General features: G+C 41.7%; 1 protein-coding gene across 5 annotated transcripts in view; it reads left to right on the top strand.

Moving 5' to 3' along the window:
* Window positions 1-28,000, top strand: part of fnip1 (folliculin interacting protein 1) — a 131,054-nt gene that overhangs the window by 88,993 nt on the left and 14,061 nt on the right. For all 5 annotated transcript variants that reach the window (XM_085995711.1, XM_085995716.1, XM_085995713.1 and 2 more), the window contains 7 exons: window positions 10,564-10,635; window positions 11,752-11,887; window positions 13,123-13,324; window positions 16,044-16,129; window positions 17,970-18,116; window positions 19,964-20,133; window positions 24,655-26,041. In XM_085995711.1, coding sequence (XP_085851837.1) covers window positions 10,564-10,635; window positions 11,752-11,887; window positions 13,123-13,324; window positions 16,044-16,129; window positions 17,970-18,116; window positions 19,964-20,133; window positions 24,655-26,041 — 2,200 coding nt within the window. The remainder of the gene's footprint in view (window positions 1-10,563; window positions 10,636-11,751; window positions 11,888-13,122; window positions 13,325-16,043; window positions 16,130-17,969; window positions 18,117-19,963; window positions 20,134-24,654; window positions 26,042-28,000) is intronic.

Genomic DNA, 28,000 nt, shown 5'->3' with positions numbered 1-28,000 from the left:
TATTTATATAGCGTCTTTAACGTAGTAAAACGTCTTAAGGCACTTCACAGGAATGTTATCAAGCAAAATTTGACACCGAACCACATAGGAGATATTAGGGCACTTCGTTTAAGAGTTTTAAGGAATGTCTTAAAGGGGGAAAGAGAGGCGAAGAGGTTTAGAGAAAGAAAAAGAAAGACTTACATTTATATAACGCCTTTCACAACCACCGGACGTCTAAAAGCGCTTTACAGCCACTGAAGTACCTTTTGAAGTGTAGTCAGTGTTGTAATGTGGGAAACACGGCAGCCAATTTGCACACAGCAAGCTCCCACAAACAGCAATGTGATCTTGACCAGATAATCTTTTTAATGTTATGTTGAGTGAGGGATAAATATTGACCAGGACACCAGGGATAACGCCCCTGCTCTTCTTCGAAATAGTGCCATGGGATCTTTTATGTCCACCTGAGAGAGCACACAGGGCCTCGGTTTAACGTCTCATCCGAAGGACTGCACCTCTGACAGTGCAGCACTCCCTCAGCACTGCACTAGAGTGTCAGCCTAGAGAGGGAATTCCAGCGCTTGGGGAGCCTTGGCAGCTGAAGGCGCAGCCGCCAATGGTGGAGTGATTAAAATCGGGGATGTTCAAGAGGCCAGAATTGGAAGAGTGCAGATATCTTGGAGGGTTGTAGGGCTGGAGGTGATTACAGAGAGAGGGAGGGAGGGACGGGCGAGGCCAGGCCATGGAGGGATTTGAAAACTCGGATGAGAATGTTAAAATCGAGGCATTGCTTAACTGGGAGCCAATGTAGGTCAGCAAACACGGGTGATGGGTGAAGGGGACGGTGCGAGTTAGGGCACGGGCAGCAGATGAGCTGAGGTAGGGAGTCGGGAAATATTAGAGGTGGAAATAGGTGGTTTTAGTGATGGCGTGGATGTGCGGTCGGAAGCTCATCTCGGACTCAAATACAATACCAAGGTTGCGAACAGTCTGGTTCAGCCTCAGATAGTTGCCAGGGAGAGGGATAAAATCGGTGGCAAGGGAACGGAGTTTGTGGCAGTGACCTAAGACAATGGCTTTGGTTTCCCCAATGTGTATCTCTCTCTGGCTCCAGCTATCTCTCTCGCTGGCTCTCTCCCTCTTTCTCTCCCTCTCTGGCCCCCTCCCTCCCTCTCTCTCTCTGCCCCCCCCCCTCTCTCTCTTCCTCTCTCTCTCTCACTCCGGCCCCCTCCCTCCCTCTCTCTCACTCTGGCTCCCTCACTCTCTGGCCCTCTCTCTCTTTTTCTTCTCTCTTTCCCTCTTTCCCTGGCCCTCTGTTTCTCTGGCCCTCTCTCTGGCTCCCTCTCTCTTCCCTTCCCCACTCAAAAGATGTGATCTAGTGCAAGCATTTTCGTGCTTTCTATTTTATTCACATACACTCTCCAGTTTCTATTCTCGGTGCGTCTTGTGGTTTTCAGCTTCAAAGAAGAGAATCAAGCAGAAGTACCCAAAATTCACTTTCAGAGACAACCAGTTGACCGCTGAGCACTCATTCCTGTTTCTTCCTATCTCCATTACTTTCTCACTTGGGAGGAAGTGATGTATTCTCACACAGAATATACAGCACAGAAACAGGCCATTCGGCCCAGCTAGTCTGTGCTGGTGTTTATACTCCACACGAGTCTCCTCCCATTCCATCTACCCCATCTCAGCCTTTCACCGTATCTTTCTATTCCCTTTTCTCTCATGTATTTGTCTAGTTTCCTTTTGAAACTATTTGCCTCAACCACTTCCTGTGGTAGCGAGTTCCACTCTCTGAATAAAAACATTTCTCCTTATTTCCCTATTGGATTTATTAGTAACTATCCTGTATTCATGGCCCCTAGTTTTGGATTCTCCCACAAGTGGAAACATTTTCTCCAGATCTACCCTGTCCAACCCATTCATAACTTTAAAGACCTCTATCTGGTCACCTCTAAGACTTTTATTTTCTAAAGACAAAAGCCCCAACCTCTTCAATTTTTCCCGATAGTTGTAATCTCTCCATTCTGGGACCATCCTTGTAAATCTTTTTTGCACTTTCTCCAGTGCTTCTATGACCTTTTTATAGTATGGAGTCCAGAACTGTGCATAATACTCCAAGTGCAGCCTGACCAGGGTCCTATACAAGTTTAACATAATTTCATAACTTGTGAATTCTATACCCCTAGAAATAAATCTCAGTGCTTTGTTAACATTTTTAACTGCTTTGCTGATCTGTGATGCTGCTTTTAATGATTTGTTCACTTGTATCCCTAGACTCCTTTGCTCTTCTACCCCATTCAGTTTCTTATTTTCTACGGTGTAGGTGATGTACTCCTGCCACGATCCATCTTGTGAAGCAGCTGAGAACTGGCAAAACACTAATACTGATTGATGTGAGACTTGTGATGTTCTGAAAGTTGGAAAGACTTTAGAAACCCATCCTTAACTGGCTTGTGATTTGATAGGCTTTGTGTAAACCTCATTTCCACATACATGGAATAGGTTATATAAATAGTTTAAGATACCTACAGGAAATCATTGCATGTAATGGTTATTTTTTTTCTTCCAAATTAAAATTAAGTTTTTAGAAAATGATACAGACTTGAATGCAAATATTATTAAAGAATTAAACTAATTGAAAAACCCTTCATTTACCAGATCTCAAATGTCAAAACACTTTGCGATTTCTTCAGGGTGACTGGTAGATTTTTCTGAATGTTGCTGATAATTATCTGGTAGCACCCAAGCGTTCATGCTTTTTTTTTTTGAGGCAGGTGCTTCTCCAGACAACTGTTGAGCAATGGCAGACTAGCACTTCAAATAGTAAGCCTTGACCCAATATATTTTGACTTCAGGGTTTTTGTGGATAAATTATCAAGCCAAAAGGCTGAAATTTTAATCCACTGACCAGTTCATAGCATCTGCTGTGAGCAAGATTCTCATCTTTTAAATGAGAAGAGCACAAGGAGCAACCATTGTGGGTGGGAGACTGGAGCTTAATCATGGTATAATTGTGGCAGTTAACTTTGTCATCTAAGGTGGGTTCCAAGTTCAAAGCCAGGTCTTTTAAGGTTAGCTGAGTATGCTTGGGGTGATGTCTAGTGATTTCTGCTTAAAAAAAACGGTGTGCTTAGATGGCTGATGAGGAAAAGTTAGGTTTGGCTTGTTGTCCTTCACATTTGAACAATCTGCCAACACACACTGTCTTAAGCTCACACATGAAGAATGGCCACTTGGGTAAACTTCCCATGGAACCATATGCCATTAAGAGTCAGTGCCTTGAAGGGAAGAAAGCCAGATGAAAAAATTGCTATTAAGAAAAAAATATTGGTCAGAAGATTCTTCAGTTATCATTTTTTGCCGCACCCCTTTCTCTGCTAGAAAGAGATTGCCAAATTTATGGGCAGGCTGTCCCTATTGCTACTATCGGAAAATTGAAGTGCTGTTGATGAGAAAATTTGCATCTCTGTATTTAAAGCCTAATAACATCTTTTACTTTTCCTGTATTACCATGGATATCCAGCTCTGTAGAGCACAGTACTCTTTCCAGCAATAGAGCTGCTTTGATGTTACCCAGAATGGTTGGGAACAGTCTCACTGCAACCTATGAAATTGCCAGGAATGATGGGTGTCTGGGATAGTTTTCTACAACAATATGTCCTAGAGGCAACAAGGGGGCATGCCATATTAGATTTGGTAATGAGTAATGAGCCAGATTTAGTTAACCACTTAACTGTGTGTGAACATTTATCCAATGGCGATCATAACATGATCGAGTTCAACGTAGCATTTGAAAGGGAGAAACGCAAAACAGCTACTAAGATTCTAGATAACAACAGAAAATGCTGGAAAAACTCAGCAGGCCAGGCAACATCCGTGGAGAGAAATTAGAGTCGACGTTTCGGGTCAAACCCTTTTTCAAAACTGGAAAGGAAATGAAATAGATCGAAAGGCAGGGCTGGGAGAGAACAAAAGAAGTGGAGAGACATTAAGAGGTATTTAAAACGAGACGAGATGGTGATGGGACAGTGGAGACAAAAGACGGCTCAGATTAGGTGTGAAATGTTCTGGCAGAATGGGAGACAGCTGCCATGTGGGAGAGAAAAAAAGGAATGGGGAGGGAGAAACCAAAAAATCCACTTCTTTTGTTCTCCCCCAGCCCTGCCTTTCGATCTATTTCATTTCCTTTCCAGTTTTGAAAAAGGGTTAGACCCGAAACGTCGACTCTAATTTCTCTCCACGGATGTTGCCTGGCCGCCTGAGTTTTTCCAGCATTTTCTGTTACTTCGGATTTCCAGCATCTGCAGTATTTTGCTATTGTACTAAGATTCTAGATTTGGCTAAGGTCCACTTCAACGGGATGAGACAGAGACTATCCACAGTAAACTGGACAAATCTGTTAATGGATAAAACAACAGAAGATCAGTGGGAGATGTTCAAAAAAGAATTCAAGATGATAAAGAACCAGTTTATACCCGAGGGGCAAGAAATCTACTTGCCAAATAAAACAGCCATGGACGACTAAAGAGCAGCATAAAACTAAGAAAAAGCGTACAAAAATGTAGAAAATAGCACAGATCTTGGCGAATGGGAAAGATACAAATAACAGCAAAGGGTCACAAAACAGACAGTAAGAGCTACAAAAAGGGAGTATGAAAAGAAACTTGCAAGGGTTATCAAAATCAACACAAGAATTTTTACAATTATATTAGGGAAAAGAGGGCAGTCAGGAGCAATGTTGGCCCCTTAAAAACTGAAACGGTAGTATTGTCAATGATCAGGAAATGGCAGACATGTTGAATAATTACTTTCGTCAGTATTTACAGTAGAGGAAGAGATGCCAGAAATCCCAAGGAAACTAACATTGAAACAGGGACTCAATAAAATTAACATAAGTAAAATAACAGTAATGAAGAAAATAATGGCGCTAAAGAGTGACAAATCCCCAGGACCAGATGGTTTCCATCCCAGGGTTTTAAAGGAAGTAGGTGAGCACATTGCAGATGCCCTAACTATAATCATCCAAAGTGTTCTCGATTCAGGAACAGTTCAGAAAATTGCCCATGTCACTCCGCTATTTAAGAATGGCGAGAGAGGGAATCCAAGTAATTATAGACCAGTTAGCCTAACATCTGTTGTCGGGAAATTGCTAGTGTATAACTAAGGATGGGGTGATTGAACACCTCGCAAATTTTCAATTGATCAGAGAGAACCAGCATGGATTTGTGAAAGATAGGTCACGCCTGTCAAACCTGACTGAATTTTTTGAGGAGGTAACTAAAGTAGGGGCACGTCTATAGATAGGGCAATGTCTATGGATGCTATTTTTATATGGACTTCCAGAAGGCATTTCATAAAGTCCCACATAAGAGACTGTTAACTAAGGTAGAAGCCTATGGAATTGAGGACTAATTATTGTTCTGGTCAGGAGATTAGTTGAGCGGCAGGAGACAGGCAGTAGGGATAATGGGTAGGTATTGAAATTGGCAGGATGTGACTTGTGTCCTACAGGGATCAGTGTTGGGGCCTCAACTATTCACAGTATTTATTAACAACTTAGATGATGGCATAGAAAGTCATATATCCAAATTTGCCGATGACACAAAGATAGGCGGCATTGTAGTCAGTGTAGATGAAAGCATAAAATTACAAAGGGATATCGACAGGTTAAGTGAAGGGCAAAACTGGCAAATGGATTTCAATGTAGGCAAATGTGAGGTCATCCACTTTGGACCTAAAAAGGATAGAACAGGGTACTTTCTAAATGGTGAAAAGCTTAAAAAAAAAACAGTGGATGTCCAAAGAGACTTGGGGGTTCAGGTACATAGATCATTAAAATGCCATGAACAGTTAACAGAAAATAATCAAAGAGGCTAATGGAATACTGGCCTTGCATGCAAAGGGGTAGAAGTTATGCTGCAGCTGTACAAAACCCTGGTTAGACCACACCTGGAATACTGTGAGCAGTTCTGGGCACTGCACCTTAGGAAGGATATATTGGCCTTGGGAGTGCAGCATAGGTATACCAGAATGATACCCGGACTTCAAGAGTTAAGTTACGAGGAGAGATTACAGAAACTAGGGTTGTATTCCCTAGAATTTAGACGGTTAAGGGGTGATCTGATTGAAGTTTTCGAGATATTAAGGGGGAATAGATAGGGTAGATAGAGAGAAACTATTTCCGCTGGTTGGGGATTCTAGGACTAGGGGGCGTAATCTTAAAAATTAGAGCCAGACCTTTCAGGAGTGAAATTAGGAAACCCTTCTACACACAAAGGGTGGTAGAAGTTTGGAACTCTTCCGCAAACTGCAATTGATGCTAGATCAATTGTTAATTTTAAATTGGAGATTGATAGCTTTTTGTTAATCAAAGGTATTAAAGGATATGGGCCAAAGGCAGGTGTATGGAGTTAGGTCACAGATCAGCCATGATCTCATTGAATGGCGGAACAGGCTCGAGGGCCGACTCCTGGTCCTATGTTCCCTTTTGGGGAAACACTTTCCAGTGGCTGGTTTTAAGCAGCATTATCAGAAGCCTTGGGCACTTGCACTGCGGTAATAATGAGGCTCAGAATAAGAGAGGAAATGATCTGAACACAATATTTTAGCCTGAAAAGCTACAGATCAATATTATACAATTTGCAATATAAATATTTAAATGTACAATTACAAAACAAAACTATATAGAAACTATCTTTCCAAAATGATTCAGTTGGTTCTTTTTTTCCTCTTTTGTATGTCTCACTTTGTTCTGTTGCTGATGTCACACTAGCAGTCTGTTCACATGATTTGCCAACATTGTTTGGAGTTGCCTTTTAAGATGTTCAGGGTAACTCACTCTTTGATATTAAACCTTTCTTCCTCTCCCTCGCCAACTTCATTGGCGAGCAATTGATCTCCAATCACCGTCTTCCCTGGATGTCCAAAATCTGATGTAAAACATTGTTTCTATCTACATTAGAAACACTTAAAACAAGATTTATTTGATGCCCCAATACAAGAAAATTGTTTAATCCTTGCATACTCATAGTTTGGATGGAAAAAACATATTTGAAAGACTTCTACCTAATGACAAATTAAACTGTTCATTTTTTTTTTAATGTGATTGCTGTGTTCATGTATAATCTACAGGGTAGTGAGTGATTTGTCATATGATCTTCCCACCAATCCCCAGCCTTTGCGTGTGCTGTGTGGCTATAGGTAATTAAATAGTAAATCTGATGGCTTGAAGCAGTAACTGAGCTTGGCAATGTACAAGTCAGATTAATGCATTTGATATAGTGAAAAGGCTGAAGATCCCTGAATCCATGATTCTTGCGTCCACTGATGGTAATTTAGCACCTTCCCAGATTTGGGCTTAGTTTCATTTAGCATTCCATTCTTGAGGGCCTATTCTGCAAGACCTCACTGGATGAGCGCAAGTCATGGAATCGGGCATGGAACTCTACATATCTGATTTGATGGCCTAAACAATTTTAAAGGTTTCTGCAGCTAGTCTAGGTGAGCCTCTTAATATCTGGCAATCCCATGCAAATGCATAGTACTGTAATTGGTCTCATGCCAAATCTCATCTTTGCCAAGACCTCCTCTCCCATATAAAACAGGCACATGATTGTTTGGATGGTTTGGCTTCAGGATTTGGTTTCTCAAAGATGTGTTGGACTTTTCAGCAGTGGTTTAAAAACATTTTTTTGTTAAGTTGCCTAGATTTATTTACCTAATTGGTGTATTAATTCCTGCTGCTGTGTATGCTTGGTTCTTTGTGTGGCAAGATTTGCATATACCATTCTTTTTCTACAGCAGTCTTGTTTCCAATAAACTGCTCAGCAAGTAATCCATTATGAAGGTTCCAATGGAACTCTTAGGATTTGGAGGATTAAGTTCGTGAGGGGATAAGAAAAGCGGGTGCATTTATTTCTTGGGCGTAATGTCCTCATTCTTTTCCTTTTTCTCTTCTCTCTCACCCTGCCATCGCTGGACTCTCAATTTATAGACCTAGACAGTCCTATCTGGGCCAACTGACCTGCCCACAACTTCCATCATAAGGATGGCGGCTCTTGTGGTTGTTGGTGTCACCACTGTCTCAAACTTTTATGCCACCAGATCCTTCCAATGTATCATTGTTGACGTGCACCAGATCAGTTAATCAGCTGTTCACAGCTGCATAAAGCAAGTTGTAGAGGACTTGTTAGTGAGGACTAACTTTTAAAAAATTTGTTCATGTGATGTGGGCGTCGCTGGTAAGGCCAGCATTTATTGCCCATCCCTAATTGCCCTTGAGAAGGTGGTGGTGAGCCACCACCTTGAACCGCTGTAGTCCGTGTGGTGAAGGTACTCCCACAGTGCTGTTAGGTAGGGAGTTCCAGGATTTTGACCCAGCGACGATGAAGGATTGGTGATATTCTTCTAAGTCAAGATGGTGTGTGACTTGGAGGGGAACTTGCAGGTGATGGTGTTCCCATGCACTTGCTGCCCTTGTCCTTCTGGGTGGTAGAGGTCGTGGGTTTGGGAGGTGCTGCCGAAGAAGCCTTAGCAAGTTGCTGCAGTGCATCTAGTAGATGGTATGTACTGCAGCCACGGTACGCCGGTAGTGGAGGGAGTGAATGTTTAAGGTGGTGAATGGGGTGTTGAGCTACTTGAGTGTTGTTGGAGCTGCACTCATTCAGGCAAGTGGGGAGTTTCCCATCACACTCCTTACTTGTGCCTTGTAGATGGTAGAAAGGCTTTGGGGAGTCAGGAGGTGAGACACTCGCTGCAGAACACTCAGCCTCTGACCTGCTCTGGTAGCCACAGTATTTATGTGGCTGGTCCAGTTAAGTTTCTGGTCAATGGTGAGCCCCCAGGATGTTGATGGTGGGGGATTCGGCGATGGTAATGCTGATGAATGTCAAGGGGCAGTGTTTAGACTCTCGCTTTTTGGAGTTAGTCGTTGCTCGGCACTTGTGTGGTGTGAATGTTACTTGCCAAGCCTGAATGGCATCCAGGTCTTGCTGCATGCGGGCATGGACTGCTTCATTATCTGAGAAGTTGTGAATGGCACTGAACACTGTGCAGTCGTCAGCGAACATCCCTACTTATGACCTTATGTTGGAGGGAAGGTCATTGATAAAGCAGCTGAAGATGGTTGGGCCTAGGACACTGCCCTGAGGAACTCCTGCAGCGATGTCTTGGGGCTGTGATGATTGACCTCCAACAACCACTTTCCTTTGTGCTATGTATGACTCCAGCCAGTGGAGAGCTTTTCCCCTGCCGATTCCCATTTACTTCAGTTTTACTAGGGCTCCTTGATGCCACACTCGGTCAAATGCTGCCTTGATGTCAAGGGCAGTCACTCTCACCACACCTCTGGAATTCACCTCTTTCGTGCATGTTTGGACCAAGGCTGTAATGAGGTCTCGAGCCGAGTGGTCTTGGCGGAACCCAAATTGAACATCAGTGAGTAAGTGCTGCTTGATAGCACTGTCAACGACACCTTTCTTCTCCGCCCAAGATTCCAACCTTTTTTTGTGGGACAACTTGCATAGGATCTAAAGAGTGTTTAATGCAAATGGGTGCATCTGCTTGACACTTCCATTGCAATCAAACCCCCCAAAAATTATGTTTGGAAAATGATGCTCACCTTTAATTGCAAATTTTAAGATTTGTTGCTTTACTGTATTTTGTGCATACCCAACCAGTTGGCACACCGCACGGAAATGATGCAGGGAGCAGAAGTGAGCCCAGCTATCAACAAATAGGGCTCAATGTATTCAGCAGGCTCTGCTCGTCCCTCTACCACCACACAATAGCCCCAGTGGCACTTCAGTTGGGAATTGCAAAATTGGCCCTTTTAAGAACTGGAGAGTTGAGTGATGGCTATTGTCACCTCATAGTGGTTGGTTGCAGAATGGCAGGGGCCTGAGAACGGATTACTGACGCACTGTGCTAACCATGAGTTAGATGGCCTGCCATGACTTATTGCCGGGGAGTGGGGGGAGGCGGCGATGGGGTGGAAGGGAAGCAGAAAAGTTTCTTGCCCTCAACTGATGAGCAGAAAGCACCAGTTAGTTGATTGTAATTCTTTTAGACTACTTGACTTTTTAAAAATAAAATTGGAGACTGGTTATTTAGAACTATTTTATGCTGCAGGCGACTTTATTTGCTAATTAAAATGGGGAATCCAGCACAGAAAGACACATTTCAACCTTGGAGTTGGCAAAATGGCATAATGAATCATTTTTATAATAAAGTTTATCAAAATGCCTGTAACCTAAAGAATAATTAGTCTGTTCATTTGCAAAGTGACAGTATAGTCCAAATTAAATCATGTTGTCAATTCCACTATTCATCTGATTGTGGTGGTGGGTGTTTAGTAATAGTAGTAATATTGGAAATTCCATTGTTGTTGTTGGCTGATAATTTGCATGCTCACGCGCATGTCCTCCGTAGTGATTCTAGCATGTACGCTACTCTGCAAAGTATCTCACAGTATGATAATTAGTGGCTTGCCTGTTCCACAAATTGATATTTTATTTGCATCATGGTCTGGTTAACATGTCACAGGGTTTAGACAGCAAATTCTGACTCTAACATTTATAGTTCACAGCACCCCGATGGACATGCCCAGTAGAGGAATCAATGAAGATAGAGACAGTGGAATAACACGATCTGGTGAGAATTGAATGAGTTACTACTTACTTGATAGTGCATTTGGTGTTGAGTTCTTGTGGTTGTCACCATGAGGCAAGCTGTTAAATATTTTACATAATTGCATTTATATAGCTCCTCATTACACTGAAATGTCTCTCAATTTTCAAGTGCAGTGACTGTTACATAGGCAAAAATAGATTCCGACTAAACAGTCAACACAATGTTAGCTGTTGAAACTTGCCATGAAGACAGTGCATTCTGTTGAGCACACCAGTCCCTTCACTTTTTGACATTGGTAAGCAAGCTATGCTCCTCATATGGCCATGACTATTTATAATCTAGCACAAATAAATTAAGATATCCTGTAAAATACGGAAAGCTTTTGAGTCCTAAAGAATTTGACACAAATGTATCTGATTTAAAAAAAAATCTCTGCACATGTTCTCAGATTTTTTTTTTTGTTGCCTTGAATAGTGTCCATGCTACAAATGCATGCCTGCACTTCACTGTCTAGTTGAGTTTATTTTGCTATAGTTTGATATTTCCAAGCTGACTTCTTTTAATGGTATTAACCCTATAATTAGGTTTTGTCCCTTCTTTATTTTCTTGGACACATAACCACCTCCAGCCAAGAAAAACGACTCTCTGCCAATGCTACAGTGAACTGACTGTCAGAGGGGATAAGTGACCTGCATTCAGGCATTTATTCAGGAGTACTTACTTGTGAGACTGTAAGATACACTTTTCCTGCTGTGTGTCCTAATAAGCTGACAAAATTGCTGTGCAAAGTTAAAGCTCTGCATTTCAGGTCATGGAGGACGCGACTGTCCTAAATCTGCTCGTGTGTTTTTGTAATATCAATGTTGAACAGTTACAAAGGTACAATTTTTCTCATTTTACAAAGGTACAATTTTTCTCATTTTAAAACACAAGCATCAATACTGCATTGGCCCTGTTGAATTCTTGTTTTTTTAAGATGGTAATGGAACACTTTTTTTGGATTAATTGTAAAAGTGAATACTGATATTTTGTGTTTTGTATCAAAATGTACTAAATCAGTCCAAAACTGTCTCTTTAATTAAATTATACAAGCTATTGTCAGACAAGTCACAAATGTCTTTTTGATAATGTCTACAGCTTCTTTGAGCAGCCTGCTTATCACTCCCTTCCCTTCGCCAAGTTCCTCGCTTCCAAGTAGTTGTGCGAGCAGTTATCATCGTCGTTGGCGCCGCAGTCAGAATACCAGTCTTGAAAATGGAGTTTTCCCCAGATGGTAAGTCTGGAATTGTTCAATCAAGAAAAAAAGGAAACTTATGAGCAAATTGTCTTCCGGCATATATTACGATGCACAAGTATTGGGTGATGTTTCAAAAAAATTGTATGTCCTGCCCGCTCCACCACCAATACTCTGAAACTCAAAAACCACCACCACAACACACCAAATCATCTCCAATACATTTTCACCCCATGCTACAGCATAGATTTGTTGAAGGGGTTTCTCCTCTTGCTCCCTGCTTGACAAACACTTCACCGTATCTGCTGCACTTGCTTCAGGGGGAAAAAAAAGGTTGGGGAACACAGCTGACAGTGTGGCTCAGCCAGTTTGAATCTCACCACCCACTGAGAGATTATAGGATGACCATTAATGACACTCATGGTGACATCCTGATGTGCAAATAATCCTGCCCTTGCATCTGTCAGAGGAAGAATGGTGGCAAGTTTCTACAAAGTGGAAAAAATTGGAGACAAAGTTCTTGCCCCTCCTCTAACAGCTGTCTTTGATTTTTTTTCCTGTTTAACTTTGTGAATTTTAAATATTCAAATGTAGGCCAAGGTTTTGTACTTCTGCTCCTGCCAGCTCGTGATTTTCCACCAATTCGATAAATGCTGCAGAACTGGAAAACCATGGTTGTAGTATTTTCACACATTAAACAATTGTACTGTTGATCAGTAATGCGTTCTGTATGTCAGAGAGGTTTATTTCAATTGCAGCTTGTGGGGAGCAGGAGGTTACTCATTAGAGTAAATTTCCCTTTTTAAATTGTTTTTGTTTTCCCTTCCCTCCCCCCTGCCCCCCCCCCCCCACCTCTTGAGTCACATTCTATACACCATCCCTGATCAAGAGAGGCAGCTGACCACCTATGGAGCTGCTGACTTGCAGCCTGAAGCCAGATGTTATGGACTCTGCTTGTGCATCTTTCTGCATTTTTCTATGCCTCCCTGCACAAGGAAAGGGAGATCTTGTCCTCTGGTGATTCCCCATAGCAGAAAAGCTAAAACTTTAACTGGAGGAGCTCAAGTCCGTGTTCTTCTGCTTAACGGCGGTGCAGACTGCTGTCCTAAAGCACCATTATTGATTTTTGCCACTAAAGATTTGACTAAACTGAGTTATTTTGTGTGTCCATGTTGCACCTTAAGTTGCTACTGTTCATTGGAGCTTTTCTCCATATAATATATTAAATGCATCTATTAGCCATTGTGCTCACGGAGGTCTTTGTGGTCTTTCAGGTCAGTGGAGGAGAGCTTTAACATGTCTGACGAAAGCTGCAGTTCCAATCCCTCCATTGTTAGAAAAAAGAAGATTGCTATTGGCATTATATTTTCGCTGTCACAGGATGAGGAAGAGAACAACAAGTTTCATGAGTTCTTCTTTGCTCATTTCCCTCTCTTTGAGAGTCATGTGAACAGACTGAAGTTTGCTATTGAGCAGGTACTAGCACTTCCTCCTTCTGCTAATTGGGAAGTGATGAGGCATGGTTTTGTCTGAGTCGTTTGCTGACTGAGTGCCACTTCTAGGTTATGTTGCATCCAGAACAGCTGATGTGTGGAGAAAAAATATTTTTTTAACATGCGCATCTGTGATCAGAAAAACCTTTGTATGTTACTATTAGAAAATATTTCCCAGTGTAAAATGTGTGTGACATGGTATTCTTTTGAAGTTTGCTGTATCTGTGCTCGAGTGAAAATAATTTCCTTTCATGGTTCCGACATATGTTTTTTTTTAATTGCCAGTGAGATGAGGGTAGTGTGGGTGGGAAGGAAAGGTTATAAATCACTGTTCACATTGTTCCCCTCTCCTTTGCTGCTGCACATTGTACCCCAGTTGAGAGCAATCAGACCATACACAGGAAACTTTGTGTTATCCGGAGGCTAAATGTCCGGCAAGCTCGAGCCACTGGCAAAAATCAGGAGCCGTTTTGTTAGGTTTTTTTTCCAACAGTCAGGCTCTGCAAAGTCTCTGTAGCTTAGCAACAGCTTCAGAGAGACGCTTCCAAGGTATGGGCTGACTGTTTAGAAGCTGTTGCTAAGCAACAGTGTTTGTTGGCAGATACGGAGATGAAAAGCTCCGTATGCTTCAACATTAACGCTGGTGTGTCCGGCAGTTTTGAGGGAACGGCAACAGCTCGGTCCTGTCGGTGCCGGATAGCACAAAGTTTCCTGTACTCTAATGACTCAGCCAGTGTCACTCTGGAACTGGCTGCTAGCCAGTACAGGTGAGCAGGCAGATTGACTATCCTTCCATGTGGAGAGGGAAGTAACTACTATCTGTCTGAAAACAGCTGAATTCAGCTCTCACTGTGTAAAGCATCTCGGACATATACTTGCTTACTCTACTTCAATATGAGTTTTGCTAATTCTGATTCTTCCCCACCCCATTCTTAGATTTAATAATTGTTAGTCAGTCAGCTGTTACTATGCACAGACTTCTCACCTTTATCCGCTACTGATAAATCTGCACCGGTAGAGTTTCTGTTTACCCCATGTAGAGTGCGCATGTTCTCAGCTGGAACCCCCATCATTTACCCATGTCCAGACCGCTTCAGTCTGGATTGGCAGTGCTGAGGGTTGAAGATTCCCACGTGCACACAGGAGTAGTGCTGAAGATTAACCAGGTAAAATTCCACTTGCCATTAGAACAGAGCACTGGAAAGCTTCCTATGGCTTGACTAAGCAGGACCGTCCTACCGAATAGAGAATTGGCTTGCAGGGTTATCTGGGGTAAAGTGGGATGAATCCTATCCCTCAATGACAGGTCTACCTCTCCTAGTTCCATTAGCCAGGCTGGCTAGTCTATCAAGAATGTCTGTGTGTGCAGTGGATCTGCTGGTTCGATTATCGAAATATCAATTTTGTAGCAAATTCCTAATTATCATCTGCAGGCATGTCAACTTGGAGCCAACGTGACTGCAAAAAGACCCAAATTTCCTCCTACTCTTTTCTCCAGGAGGTTTGTTACTAGTTACTCATTAAAAAAATTCACAAGTGTGGATTTGAGCCCTCGCTGAGGGAACAGCAATTATTGGCAACTTCTCCAGAGTGGCGTGGTGAGCAGTACAACTCACTATAAAAAGTAAATGCATTGCCACTATACTCCTGACCATGGCTTGAACAGATGCCATATCCTGTTGAATAAATGTTACACCATTTGGAGTTGTAGAGCTCCAGCAGCAGCTGATTGCCTCTCTGCAACGCAATTACAGTATGTACTGAGCCCAATGTTCTCTCATACCTGGCTTCCAGGTACCATCTTCCAGCAGCTGTCCAGGTGTGTGCGCCTTTGGCTAGGAGCTGTACCTGCCATGTGGCTGACTTCCTCCATGGTACTGGGGCAGCTTGGTACAGGCCCGAGCCCTCTTTCTCTGCAACCATTTTCTCTTTGTGTGCTGCAAATCCATTTCACAGCTTCATCCTGGACCTTTCATACAAGCTAGAGGGAGCTCTTGCATTTCACACTTAGGAATTCTGAACAGTGGAGAAGAACCATTTGGACATGTATCTAATGCACCACAAGCTTAACTTGCATTGGAACTTTGCTGTCAGTGGAGAAAGACACAAAAGACCAATATATGCTTTGCCACTTCTTGGCATGGTCCCGAAGGATTGTATCTAGGCTATAATTACCATTGTTCAAGATGAACTAGATGCCTAGGTAAGTCCACTAACAATGCAATATTATCAACCAAAAGGAGCACCACAATTATTCACAGAAATGGCTGGAACACGCTCCCAGGTCATTTCATGATGTCATCCAACACATTGCTGAAATCTTTGAGCAAGAGAAGTTGAGAATGTCTCAGCTTAAAGTAAAGGACATACTTGTATTTATATAGTGCTTTACCATGTCTCAAACGTCCCAAGAAGCTTCAACAACGATGAATTAAGTGCAGTCACTGTTATGTTTCATGGAGCTGGTTAAAATCCAAGATTTGAGCATGTATTCCCATAGCCTCTAGCTTCTTCAAGAACAGCTTGCAACATGAGTTAGAAAGCCTCATGAAAACCACTGAGAGCAGTGTAAGTAGGTTTCTCTGGAGCCTTGCAATGCTTTGCAATCTCATATAAAGCCACAACCTTCCCTACACATTTTGCATGAGGCATTAATATGCTTGGGCACACCTACTGAACACCGCTTGTATTTTTCTTTTTAGGCTATGAAAATGAGAAATAGAATTTCTGAGACAAACCAACGTGTTCTGGGTAACAGTAGAATTGTAGATGCTTTAAATGAATTCAGGTGAATATTTTAATGTTACATTTATATACAGTGGAAATATTTTTTTTAAGCCTCCTTATTGTTTTTTGATGTTTAAGAAAGTCTTGCAGATTGTCAGGATGACATTGTAATTGTCTGTTGTAGCATTGTAAAACTACTGGTTACACTGAGAGCATTAATTTTTGAATCTTGATTTCCCTCTTCTGTGACCCTTGTTCCACCTGTCACTTTTTAAAATTTCACATCCGCTTGCTTTTGTTTCTGAACTAATGGCAATACTGGCATAGCACGTCATGGTCATTCACCAGATCAGTGATTTGTTTTAGTATAATCGCAGCAGTCATGAAATATTCCACATACGGATGCTTATAGTCCACGCCTGGTATTATACTTTTGATTAAATAAGCTAGATACCAAAAAATAGTCGTCATGGATAAAATCCAAATTGTAGTAAATTGTGAAAGTCATGTTGGTGAATTCTGATCTTTTGTGTCATAGATGTTCTTAAACTGAATCAGACACCAATATTACTTGAACGCAACGTTGCTTTTCCCTTATCAAATAATTCCTAAGCTATATAACAGCCCATTTTGGTTTATTTAAAGTTAATTTTCCTTCCTATTCTTTGCACTCCCTGCCCCTTCAACTCTACCTGGGTTGCACATGATTTGCCACCCAAATAATTCGGCAGGTGAGCTGCTCCCAGGATTTTGCTAATGTGACTTTATAACTGCTGGTGGTGTGCCACAGTAGTCTGGGGTGAAGTATGTCTTTTTGTACTATATATATGTAATGCAAATTTTATTCAGTTGAGGACAACTAATTTCATAGGATGGTGTGATATAACTAATGGATTCAATCACAAAGTAAACACAAAGCATAAACAGTTTTGTTTTTCAAAAGTCTGGCATAAAACCTAAATTAAGGATGAATAATGGCCACAAATTTATACAGTATGTTTAACTAAAGACGGACACTTTGATTGAGGACTCTTTCAGGGTTTTGTCCTTTAGTCAGAGGTTATCTAACCTCTATCACAACCTACTGTAGCCCCACGTGTCTGTTATTACTTTGTCTATAAATAGCATTACCAGCAATGAATTGCTGTAGTTCTTTACAACTGCCCACGAGCTTTATAACTGGAAACATATTTCTGTGAATTCTGTATGAGCTACATTAAAAAAAAATAATAATATCTGGGTGTTTGTTCAGACATTGAGCTGTGGCATCTGGACAAGCTGCCATAGCAAACAGACTTATAGTTAAGTAGAAGATCCTTTCACTTCCCATAATGCTGTTATGTTATTATGTTTGTAAATGGGGAAAGTTTATTATGAGTTTTTCATTTTGAAGCAGCTTAAGAGAATTGCAGCAGCTGTGCAGACTACTTTTTTCCCAGTGAGATTTTTTTGGATGAAGACTTAAAATGCTTGAGATCCAGAGTTCCACACTACCAGTCACATGTCTGCTGGCTCACTGCCAGTCGAATTTGATAACTGTCAGGGGAATGTGCATCAGTTGCAGTTTAAGCCAGGGTCTGCAAGAATAGCAGGTAGTATGTTGCTCGCTATGAAATATAATCAGCCTTCTAAGCACAACAAATACTTCTGATATGTTGTATACTTGGGTAATATTAGATATTGCGCAGGAACCTCTCACCTTAAGTGACTCCAGGGGTGCGAATAGGGCAGATTTTTCTTTTTTGTTTTCATATTATAGTTAATGTGAGGAAAAGTGATACATATTGTTCCATTTGCTCAATTTCTGTATTTTCTAAATAAAACTTGATGTGCTCAGATCCCCCAAAAATTGACCATTTTTCTCTCCTTTACTCTGCCCCCCCCCCCCAAAAAAAAATTAGGACTGCAATATATAATCTTTACACAATGCCAAGGATTGCAGAGCCTGTATGGTTGACTATGATGTCTGGAACACCTGAAAAAAACCTGCTTTGCCAACAGTTTATGCGGGAGTTTGCTTTACTGATGGAACAAACTTCAAAGAACCAGTTGAGTATTGAGAAGATTTTCCATAAGTTGCAAGGGAGAAGAGCTTATTATGTGTAGTGTTTGCAGGAAGATGTGAAGCAGTTGATGGATTGTTGGTTCCAATTTTTTTTCTTAAATGCCTTTAAGGTCGGATTCCCTCTCTCTCTCAAGACATTTTTCTTCCCAACGTTCTTTTGGTTTTCCTGCATGACAAAATAGCCACTGTGAAGATGACCTGCTCCCAGGTACCCACAATTGCTCCAATGAAATTAGGCTGGTAAAAGATGCACAAGAGTGACTGACTTTTTTCCCCCCTCTTGCATGAATTTTCTGGGGGAGGAGAGAACTTGGTCTTAAGCTTGAGATCGTCCCTATACAGCTTGGTGGAATTGAGGAACTCAATGAGGATGGTGGATATGACTCCACATCCCATCATTTTGTGACATTTGACTTGTTTCAATCTTTTAATATTTAGTGAACTGTTTGGAGAAAACTTCAATTCTGTTTATAAATCAGTCTATATTTCATTAGCATGTCCAATGAAAAGATGGGGCAGAGGCTCCACTGCAGCTCCCTGTACAATGACCCAGACATGGAAGAATCAGAGTGGAGGTCAGATGATTCTCAGACGAAGAGGCAAAATTGGAATCTGGCTCTGTTTAATGCCCCGTGTGCACCACCCAGTGTTTGAATATAGAATTGCATATGCTAAGAGCTAATCACTTGCTCACCTTCCCCTTTTTGAACCAAAGAATGAAGCGGGAAAATTGACGAGAGAAAATAAAAATCTTAAATGTAGTCTTTGGATTTGAAAAGAGGATAAAATTATATTGTTTTTAACCCACTGCCCATCCCATGTTTTGCTTTTTATACACTATTTGCTGATGGAGGAGTAAGAAGCACCCTATTAACTTGTACCCAGGTCCTTTTCTTGCTACGTTTGATCTGACCCTAAGGAGGCACACACAAGAACCATATATTGACTTAATTTTCACTCACTCACTTCCTCCTGAGAAAGTGCCCCCAGCTCCCTCAGAGCCAGCTGAGCTTGGGAACTCGCCATACAGGAAACATAAAGATTAATTTGAGTCTTATATTTAATGTCTATACTGAAATACCTAGAAATATGACTGATATATAGGTGAATATCATGTGCTTTATCTTGCTGGTTAACAATTGACTTTTGCTAGCTTATACCCTCTCTTTCCATCCACCCCGCCCCCTTGCCACTTTTGGGTGAGAGAGAGGAGGAGCTTAATTGTCTGCACCTCGGTGGATGACCTGTTCTCAGGATAATCAACGAGGTACACGAGAGCAACCTAGGGTAACTCTTCCTTCTTGTGGGTGAGCACATGGGCTTCCTGTGGGTGTGGCTCCTTAGAGCATAGGTTTTCAAACTGGACTCCACAACGTCATCGGATTCATGTTCGTCTGGGAGAGGACCTATAGCTTTGTGTTGACAATCCCGAAATATTCATTTCTGTATTTAGTGACTTGCTGGCACATTTATTTTTGTTGCTATGCAATAATTTAAAACCGTTTTCTTTATTGATCGCACAATTTTACTTTACACAGCTGACCCTGTCTGTCAGAAGTTCGGGCAGAATGTTCTTTGTGTCAGTATTTGTAGGGGTTCTCGAGACCATAATGTGCCCTAGAGTGAGATCAGGAGCTTGGCAGATTGGGGTTTGAACCTCCTCTATCTCACTGCTCTGATGCCATGATTTGTTGCTCCGGTGTGCTGTTCCTCTTGGCTCCAAGATAAAAAGTACACTTGTTATTTAATGCACATGAATTCCATTTGAAATTAGAATTGATGAATGTGATCTGCCTGCATTGCTCAAATATTTATCTTCTCTTTAATCAGGTTTCTACCTGCCCTGATTACTGCTGTGCTCACAAATCATCTTGCCTGGGTCCCAACAGTTATGCCAAATGGTCAACCACCTATTAAGATTTTCTTGGAAAAACATTCCTCTCAAAGTGTGGATATGCTATCAAAGTCCAACCCTTATAACCCCCTATGGGCCCAATTAGGTAAGTCCTGGTCTGAAAAGTACGCTTGCAAATGTAACATCATGGAGAAAGATGGAGAGATTGGGGTTGAGTTTCCACTTGTTTCCGCTAGTTACTTCAGCGCAATAAAGAAAGACTTGCATTTACATAGCGCCTTTCATGACCTCAGGATGTCTCCAAGCGCTTTACAGCCAATTAAGTGCAGTGACTTCTAATTTAGGAAACTGGTTGTAATGTAGGAAGCTAATGTAATGTAATGCAGCCCAGGCAGAATTGGCTGAACTAGCACAAAAGATCAAGGAATTTAAACGTGAGTTACGTCCAAAACCACTTGCGCTCGTGTTTTCCGCCGGTTCAAGATAGTGGGGTGCCATAAGGTTCAATGCTTGGGCCTCCGCTGTTTACAACCTATATCAATGACTCGGATGAAGGGACTGAGTGTAATATATCCAAGTTTGCTGATGATACAAAGCTAGGTGGGAAAGTAAACTGTGAGGAGGACACAGAGACTGCAAAGGGATATAGACAGGTTAAGTGAGTGGGCAAGAAGCTGGCAGGAGTATAATGTGGGGAAATGTAAAATCATCCACTTTGGTAGGAAGAATAGAAAGCAGAATATTTTTTAAATGGTGAGAGACTAGTAAATGTTGGTATTCAGAGGGATTTGGGTGTCCTTGTACATGAACCACAGAAAGTTAACATGCAGGTACAGCAAGCAATGAGGAAGGCAAATGGTATGTTGGCCTTTAATGCAAGGGGGTTGGAGTATAAGAGTAAGGAAGTCTTGCTGCAATTATATAGGGCTTTCTTGAGACCACACCTGGTATACTGTGTACAGTTTTGATCTCCTTCCCTAAGGAAGGATATACTTGCCTTAGAGGCGGTGCAACAGAGGTTCACTGGATTGATACCTGAGATGAGAAGATTGTCGTATGAGGAAAGATCGAGTAAAATGGGCCTATATTTTCTGGCGTTGAGAAGAATGAGAGGTGATCTCATTGAAATGTATAAAATTCTTAGAGGGCTTGGCAGGGTAGATGCTTGAGAGGCTGTTTCCCCTGGCTGGAGAGTCGAGAACTAGGGATCATGGTCTCCGGATAAGTGGTCGGCCATTTAGGACTGAGATGAGGAGAAATTTCTTCACTCAGAAGGTTGTGAATCTTTGGAATTCTCTACCCGAGACCTGTGGATGCTCAATCATTGAGCATATTGAAGAATTTTGGGCACTAGGGGAATGAAGGGCGGGAAAGTGGAGTTAATGTAGAAGTTCAGCTTATGATCTTACTGACTGGCGGAGCAGATGCGAGAAGCCGTTTGGCCTACTCCTGCACTTATGTTATTCAACTCATCCAAATCAGCCCCCGCGCACAAAACTGACCACGCTTACCCCGACAATATTGCGAGATTGTGCTGGTTCAGAACAGCTCTTCAAATTGTGTTCATTTTCTTAAGTGCACAGGCACTCGTTTTAAAAGTTTTTTCATATCAAAAAATATTTAATTTACAAAGAAGGTGATTACACCAATGAAACGATTAAATGGCTCAGTATAATTTTTTTTAAGTCATTTTCAGTGATTTTTAAATCTGGTTACTCTCAGGTGGTGGACCGGGGACACAACTCAAAAATGCTTATTTTTGATAAACTAATTTTCAGCTGTATTAATAAAACTGCACCAGGTGACCACTCTTCAATACATCAAGGAATACTTTTTAATGGAAAGAAAAAATAAAAGAAACTGATTGCGCTGGTTCATGGAAGATTTCACGTTTATGATTATGCAAATGTATTTTAGCAGGAACTGGAAGTGTAACCTAACCAGTGCAATTTCAAGCTTATTTTGGGTACAATTTCCCGATTGTGCCCCATTATCTTATTTTTAGAATACAAAGTCAAATATACAGTTGGGAACAGGAGTTGTTGAAATTGAGGTGTGGTTAGTTCTCCATTTTCATGCGCTCCCAGGCTGTCCTCTGTGGCTGCACTTTTTTTTTCTCTCTGCTTGATGCAATATGCGCTAATTTGAGTGAATTACACTCATCATTCAGGCTTAATCAAGTGTCGTGGAACATGACAAGCATACAGTTCTAAAGCTAAAGGGGGTACAGGAACAGAGACACCTGGGGGTATATGTACACAAATTGTTGAAGGTGGCAGCGCAGGTTGAGAAAGCGGTTAAAAAAGCATATGGGATTCTGGGCTTCATGCATAGAGGCTTAGAGGACAAAAGCAAGGAAGTTACGGTGAATCTTTTTACAACACCGGTTTGGCCTCAACTGGAGTATTGTGTCCAATTCTGGGCACCACACTTTAGGAAGGATGTGAAGGCCTTCGAGAGGGTGTAGAAAAGATTTACAAGAAAGGTTCCAGGGATGCAGGATTTCAGTTATGTGGATAGACTGGAGAAGCTGGGGTTGTTCTCCTTGGAGCAGAGAAGGTTGAGAGGAGATCTGATCGAGGTGTTCAAAATCATGAGGGGTCTAGCCAGAGTAAATAGAGAGAAACTATTCCCATTGGCGGTAGGGTCGAGAACCAGAGGACGCAGATTTAATGTGGTTGGCAGAAGAACCAAAGGTGACATGAGGAAAAACTTTTTTACGCAGCGACTGGTTATGATCTGGAAAGCACTGCCTGAAAGGGTGGTGGAGGCAGATTCAGTCGTAGTTATCAGAAGGGAATTGGTTAAGTACCTGAAGGAAAAATATTTTGCAAGGCTACAGGGAAAGGGTGGAGGAGTGGGACTAGCTTGAAGTGCCCTTGCAGAGAGCTGGCACAGGCTTGACGGGCCGAATAGCCTTCTGTGCTGTAACCATTCTATGATTCTATAAAACACCTTTAGTTACATAATTTGGTAACACTTAAATTATGTAGATTATGAACTAGTAAATAATATTTATAGTTTAGTACCACTATAATTGCTAAAATTTATTGATGTAAAGTCTCCTACTTAATTGCAAAGCCCTTGCCATTGTAAGGTGGGTTCCCATTATATCTCGTGTAATGTTAACTACTTAATTAGTCCATTATTTATATAATTCTTGTTTTTCTTCATATCAATTTGTATCTATATGGATAATGCTTTGCTAGTGGTCTCAGTTCTGATTTAAATAAATTGTTGTGTATGCACTATATTGTACACAAGTGTACCAACATGTGTTGCCCCGAACAGAAACTAATGGTAGCTTCAATTTTTAAAACAAAGCCTTATTTCTGTTAATTGGTGTACCAGTATTTCTTCTAATTGTAACCCAAATGCACGAATGAACCTTAGAAAAAATATTTCAACAGAATGGAGGGGAGGCATTGCAATGGGCAAAAAGTTTGTTTCACTTCTTGGACCTATAGGTCAGATTGGGATGGAATCTCTGCACTCATAATTGAATGGTTACAGCACGGAAGAAGGTCATTCAGCCCGTTGAGCCCGTACCGACTCTCTGCAAGAGCACTTCAGCTAGCCCCACTCCCCCATCCTTTCCCTGTAGCCCTGCAAATTTCTTTCCTTCAGATACTTATCCAACTCCCTTTTGAAAGCCGTGATTGAATCTGTTTCCACCACCCTTTCAGGCAGTGCATTCCAGATCTTAACCACTCACTGCGTAAAAAAGTTTTTTCTTACGTCGCCTTTGGTTCTTTTGCCAATCACCTGAAATCTGTGTCCTCTGGTTCGCAACCCTTCTGCCAATGGGAACAGTTTCCCTCTATCTACTCTGTCCAGACCACTCATGATTTTGAACACCTCTATCAAATCTCCTCTCAATCTTCTCTGCTCCAAGGAGAATAATCCCAGCTTCTCCAGTCTATCAACGTAACTGAAGTCCCTCATTCCTGGAATCATTCTCGTAAATCTTTTCTGCACCCTCTCTAAGGCCTTCACATCCTTCCTAAAGTGTGGTGCCCAAAACTGGACACAGTACTCCAGTTGGGGCCAAACCAGTGGTTTAAACAGGTTCATCATAATTTCCGCACTATTGTACTCGATACCTCTATTCATGAAGCCCAGGATCCCATAAGCCTTTTTAACTGCTTTCTCAATCTGCCCTGCCACCTTCAACGATTTGTGCACACATACCCCCAGGTGTCTCTGTTTGTGCACCCCCTTTAGGATTGTACCATTTACTTTAAATGTCCTCTCCTCATTCTACCAAAATGTATCACTTTTTGACCCATGTAAAATAGGCTTGGACAGTTTAGTGCTTAGTTTTACATCCATAGAGCAAATCTGGCCATAATTTGGCACTATATTGTCCAATCTGTTGAAGCTCCATTGGATTGGAGACCGTAATGGGAAATTAAAATCACAGTGATGCAGTGGGGGTGTTTAATAACAGGCTGGCGGAGGTAAAGTTGCATTTTGTAGAGTGAGGTGAGCTTTACTTTGCAGCTGGCTCATGGTAAACCTAAGGGTCTTGAGCTAAAAGAGCTCAGTTTCCAAGCATTGAAATCTGTTTATCTTAACCAAAACATCTCTCTTGCCCCTCTTCCCCCTAAAAAAAACTTAATGTCAAAAGTACTCTTCTGATTTTAATCATTTATTTTTGTGACAGTTGACCTACATGGTGCAATAGGTTCTCCTGTAAGATTAGCCCGGACTGTGGTGATTGGCAAGCGACAGGAACTGGTTCAGCGACTGCTTCACTTCCTCACATACTTCATTCGATGCTCTGAGCTGCAGGAAACCCAGCTGGTGGTAGAAGGGGATGGTGAAACTGAAGTGAATGAGTCAGTGATGACCACATCCCTGGAAAAAGGAGAGGTGGAAGAGTCCGAATATGTCGTGGTTACACTTCACAGGAATAAAAGTTCCCTTTTTCCAACCATATTACAAAACCAAAACTCTCTTTCACGGGACAGTGTTGCTAGTATCTATCAGAGCGAGAAGTGCCCACTTCATGCTGCTAAAGAACAGCATGATGTTACCAGGCAGGAAGAGGCATGTAGTTCAAGTGATACATTCATACGATGTCACAGGAACTTGTGGAAAACCAACTGCGGTCCAAATAGTTGTAGTACAAATCTGGCAGCTCTCTGTGGAGAAGATACCATCAAGCAATACAAAGAAAGCACACACTGCCTTCAGGAAACCAAGACTGAAACAGTGCTGTCTGTCAGATCTGCTGTTGTAGACCAAAGCCTCATTGTAGAACCTGTAATCGAGAAACTGCCTCCTGATAAACCGTTGTCGTCTTCCGTACCCTGTAGTGCAAATCATCTCCAGGACAGTCCCAGTTCAATGCGAAAAGTGACTTTTCAGATTGGTGACTCGCTCTCGCCTGACTCTGATACAGAAGCCAAGAGAAATGAGGTCCATGAAGCACTACAGAAAGGCATTGAGGAGCTTAAAAAAAGAGCACAGCAAGAAGAGGCATTGAAGATAACTCTGGACCAAAACAAAACTAATAGGACAAAGGACCCATTATTCAATACACACAATTATAAATGGGATCCTTCGCATGAAGGAAGTTTGAGCCTGTTTGATGAGTATTTTACGGAGGATAATTTAATAGAAGCAAAGACCATTGATGATCTTCCCAAAGAGGATCAGCAGGAAGTTGGGCAGCAGGAAGTTGGGCAACAAGATATTTCAAAAATGGGACTTTGTATTCGGGACAATGAACAACAGCGTGACTTGAGTGGGAACAGTTGCATGTGCACTTGTAAAGTGTACGTAATGGATTTAGATTCACATATACTCAGTTCTGCTGAGCAGGACTGTAGAGACAAGGACTCTGTTCCTAACCCCTGTGGGGAAGAAGACCGTCTACAGAAAAAAGCACCCTCTGGGATTGAGTGGGATATCCCCAGAAACGAGAGCTCAGATAGTGCCTTGGGTGACAGTGAGAATGAGGATGCAGGTCACGAGTTGTCTCGACATAGTTACTACAGTACAGAGCAGGATGACTGGCTGGAACAGATGGAGCTTCCTTTCCCAGGGTAAGGATACAGTCATTTCTGTTGTGTTGAACAAGAAACTCTTGTAGTAAATTTAGGGATACGTGTTGCATAACGTGTGTGCAATGCTGAACCATATAGATGAATAACATTTCTTTGATTTTTGATTTCCGAGTTCGCCTAGGGACATTAAGAAGAATCTGAAGTTGTGGGAAACTGGTCAGGGATCCTTTTCCTGATTGCTGTTCCCCCTGCTGGAATGTGCACATCAGATAAGGACAAAGTCAGACCACATTATAGTACTTCCCACAGTCCAGTAGCCTGTCGGTGCTCGCTGTTAAGTTCTTGCATGAGGAAAGGCTGCATGGGTAAAGAGGGCAGCCAATGCCCTTGCAACCGTGTCCTGGTGTGACTTACTGCCTTCAGAAGAGGGTGGGAGTAAAGGGAAGAAATTAGAAGAGAATAGCAAAAGCGAGAGAGATAAAAGAAAGTAGGTTAACATCCTGAAATATAAAAGTAAATAAAATTAAGGAGCTGTAAAAGAATTCCGAGTCCAAAATGTTGTTTTAATTGCTGTGCCAACTAGTGTCAAACTGAACAGAATGCACCACTGACATCTCCTGATAGTTTTGAGATGGATCCCTATTTCTCTAACGTGTTTAGTGTTGCAGCATATTTCTCACCGAGCCTAAAATCTGGTTAAATACAATTACTTAATGATGCCTTCATATTTGACCAAACTGAACCTTTTAGGAAAGAGCACGGCTATCTCTCTGCTTTTAGTTATGCAGCAGCTGTCTGTTGTAGGCAGTTCCAGAAATGCGCAGAGATTAATTCAAAACACGATAACATTTTGCTTAATCAGAGTGGGAAATGGATGAACCTTCCCTTTGGTGAAGGAAATTCATTTTATTGCTTAGATCCGAGCAGCTGTAAATGTGAACATTTGTGTGGACATAAAAAATTATAATGGGAAATAATTGGCAAAGAATTATGACAGCATGGCAACAGGAAGTTGAGTGTTTTTATTAGGGTTTTCATTAGCTCTCATTTTCAGGAGAGGTGGAGTTCGTCTACTTCATTTTCAGCAAAAGAAAATGTTGCCATTGAACTGTATTATGATGGAGAGTGATGGCAGGCTCCTGTGAATGAATCTCGCAATTTCACTCAGAGGGTTGTGAATCTTTGGGATTCTCTGCCCCAGAGGGCTGTGCATGCGGAGTCTTTGAGTATATTCAAGGCTGAGATAGATAAATTTTTGGACTCTAGGGGAATCGAGGGACATGGAGATCGGGCGGGAAAGTGGAGTTGAGGTAGACGATCAGCCATGATATTGAATGGGAGCAGGCTCGAGGGGCCGTATGGCCTATTCCTGCTCTTGCTTCTTATGTTCTTATTTCAACTGCAATTTCAATGGGTTTTATTCCAGCAGGTGTCCGAAATAGCTTAACTTGTGCATATGTAGTTCTAGAACAGCTATAGACTGGTTGAGGAGGGTGCCGCAAATGAGTATTCTGGTGAAAATGATCACCATTATCAATAGCCACTTTGTAACACAGTATTTTAGAATCAGACAAAAGCTTGTACTGTACTTCAGGAGATTTATTGCCTAGGGGGTAGAGGTGAATTCACAAACCTGTTTTACAAATTACAAGAATTGAGCTCAAGTTTTTTCAGTGTTTTGAACGCGGAGCATATTCTGCATAACAGAGATTTAACATTATTTACTGTTTATGGTTTCCCATTTCCATTTTTGTTGCCAACAAGTGCATCATACTAGTTCCCATGACAACTCATAATTTTGCAGTTCTGTTCAAGCCATATAATTTGAACTGTACTGGGATTTATTTTATGGCACTTTAATGGGGAATATTTTACTCTGTGTGTGTTCCTCTGTGATTCTGAAGTACAAGATGTCCTATGTAGTGTACTCTGATTATTGGAAACTGAAAGTACAGAACTCAGTTTACTTTGTGAAATTGCTCAAAACGCCCTCAAGTA

The sequence above is a fragment of the Somniosus microcephalus genome, chromosome 8, assembly GCF_052327205.1.
Source record: "Somniosus microcephalus isolate GS21.2 chromosome 8, FLI_Smic_1.0, whole genome shotgun sequence".
Classification (NCBI taxonomy): Eukaryota; Metazoa; Chordata; class Chondrichthyes; order Squaliformes; family Somniosidae; genus Somniosus; species Somniosus microcephalus.
This window is presented reverse-complemented; position numbering and strand designations above follow the sequence as displayed.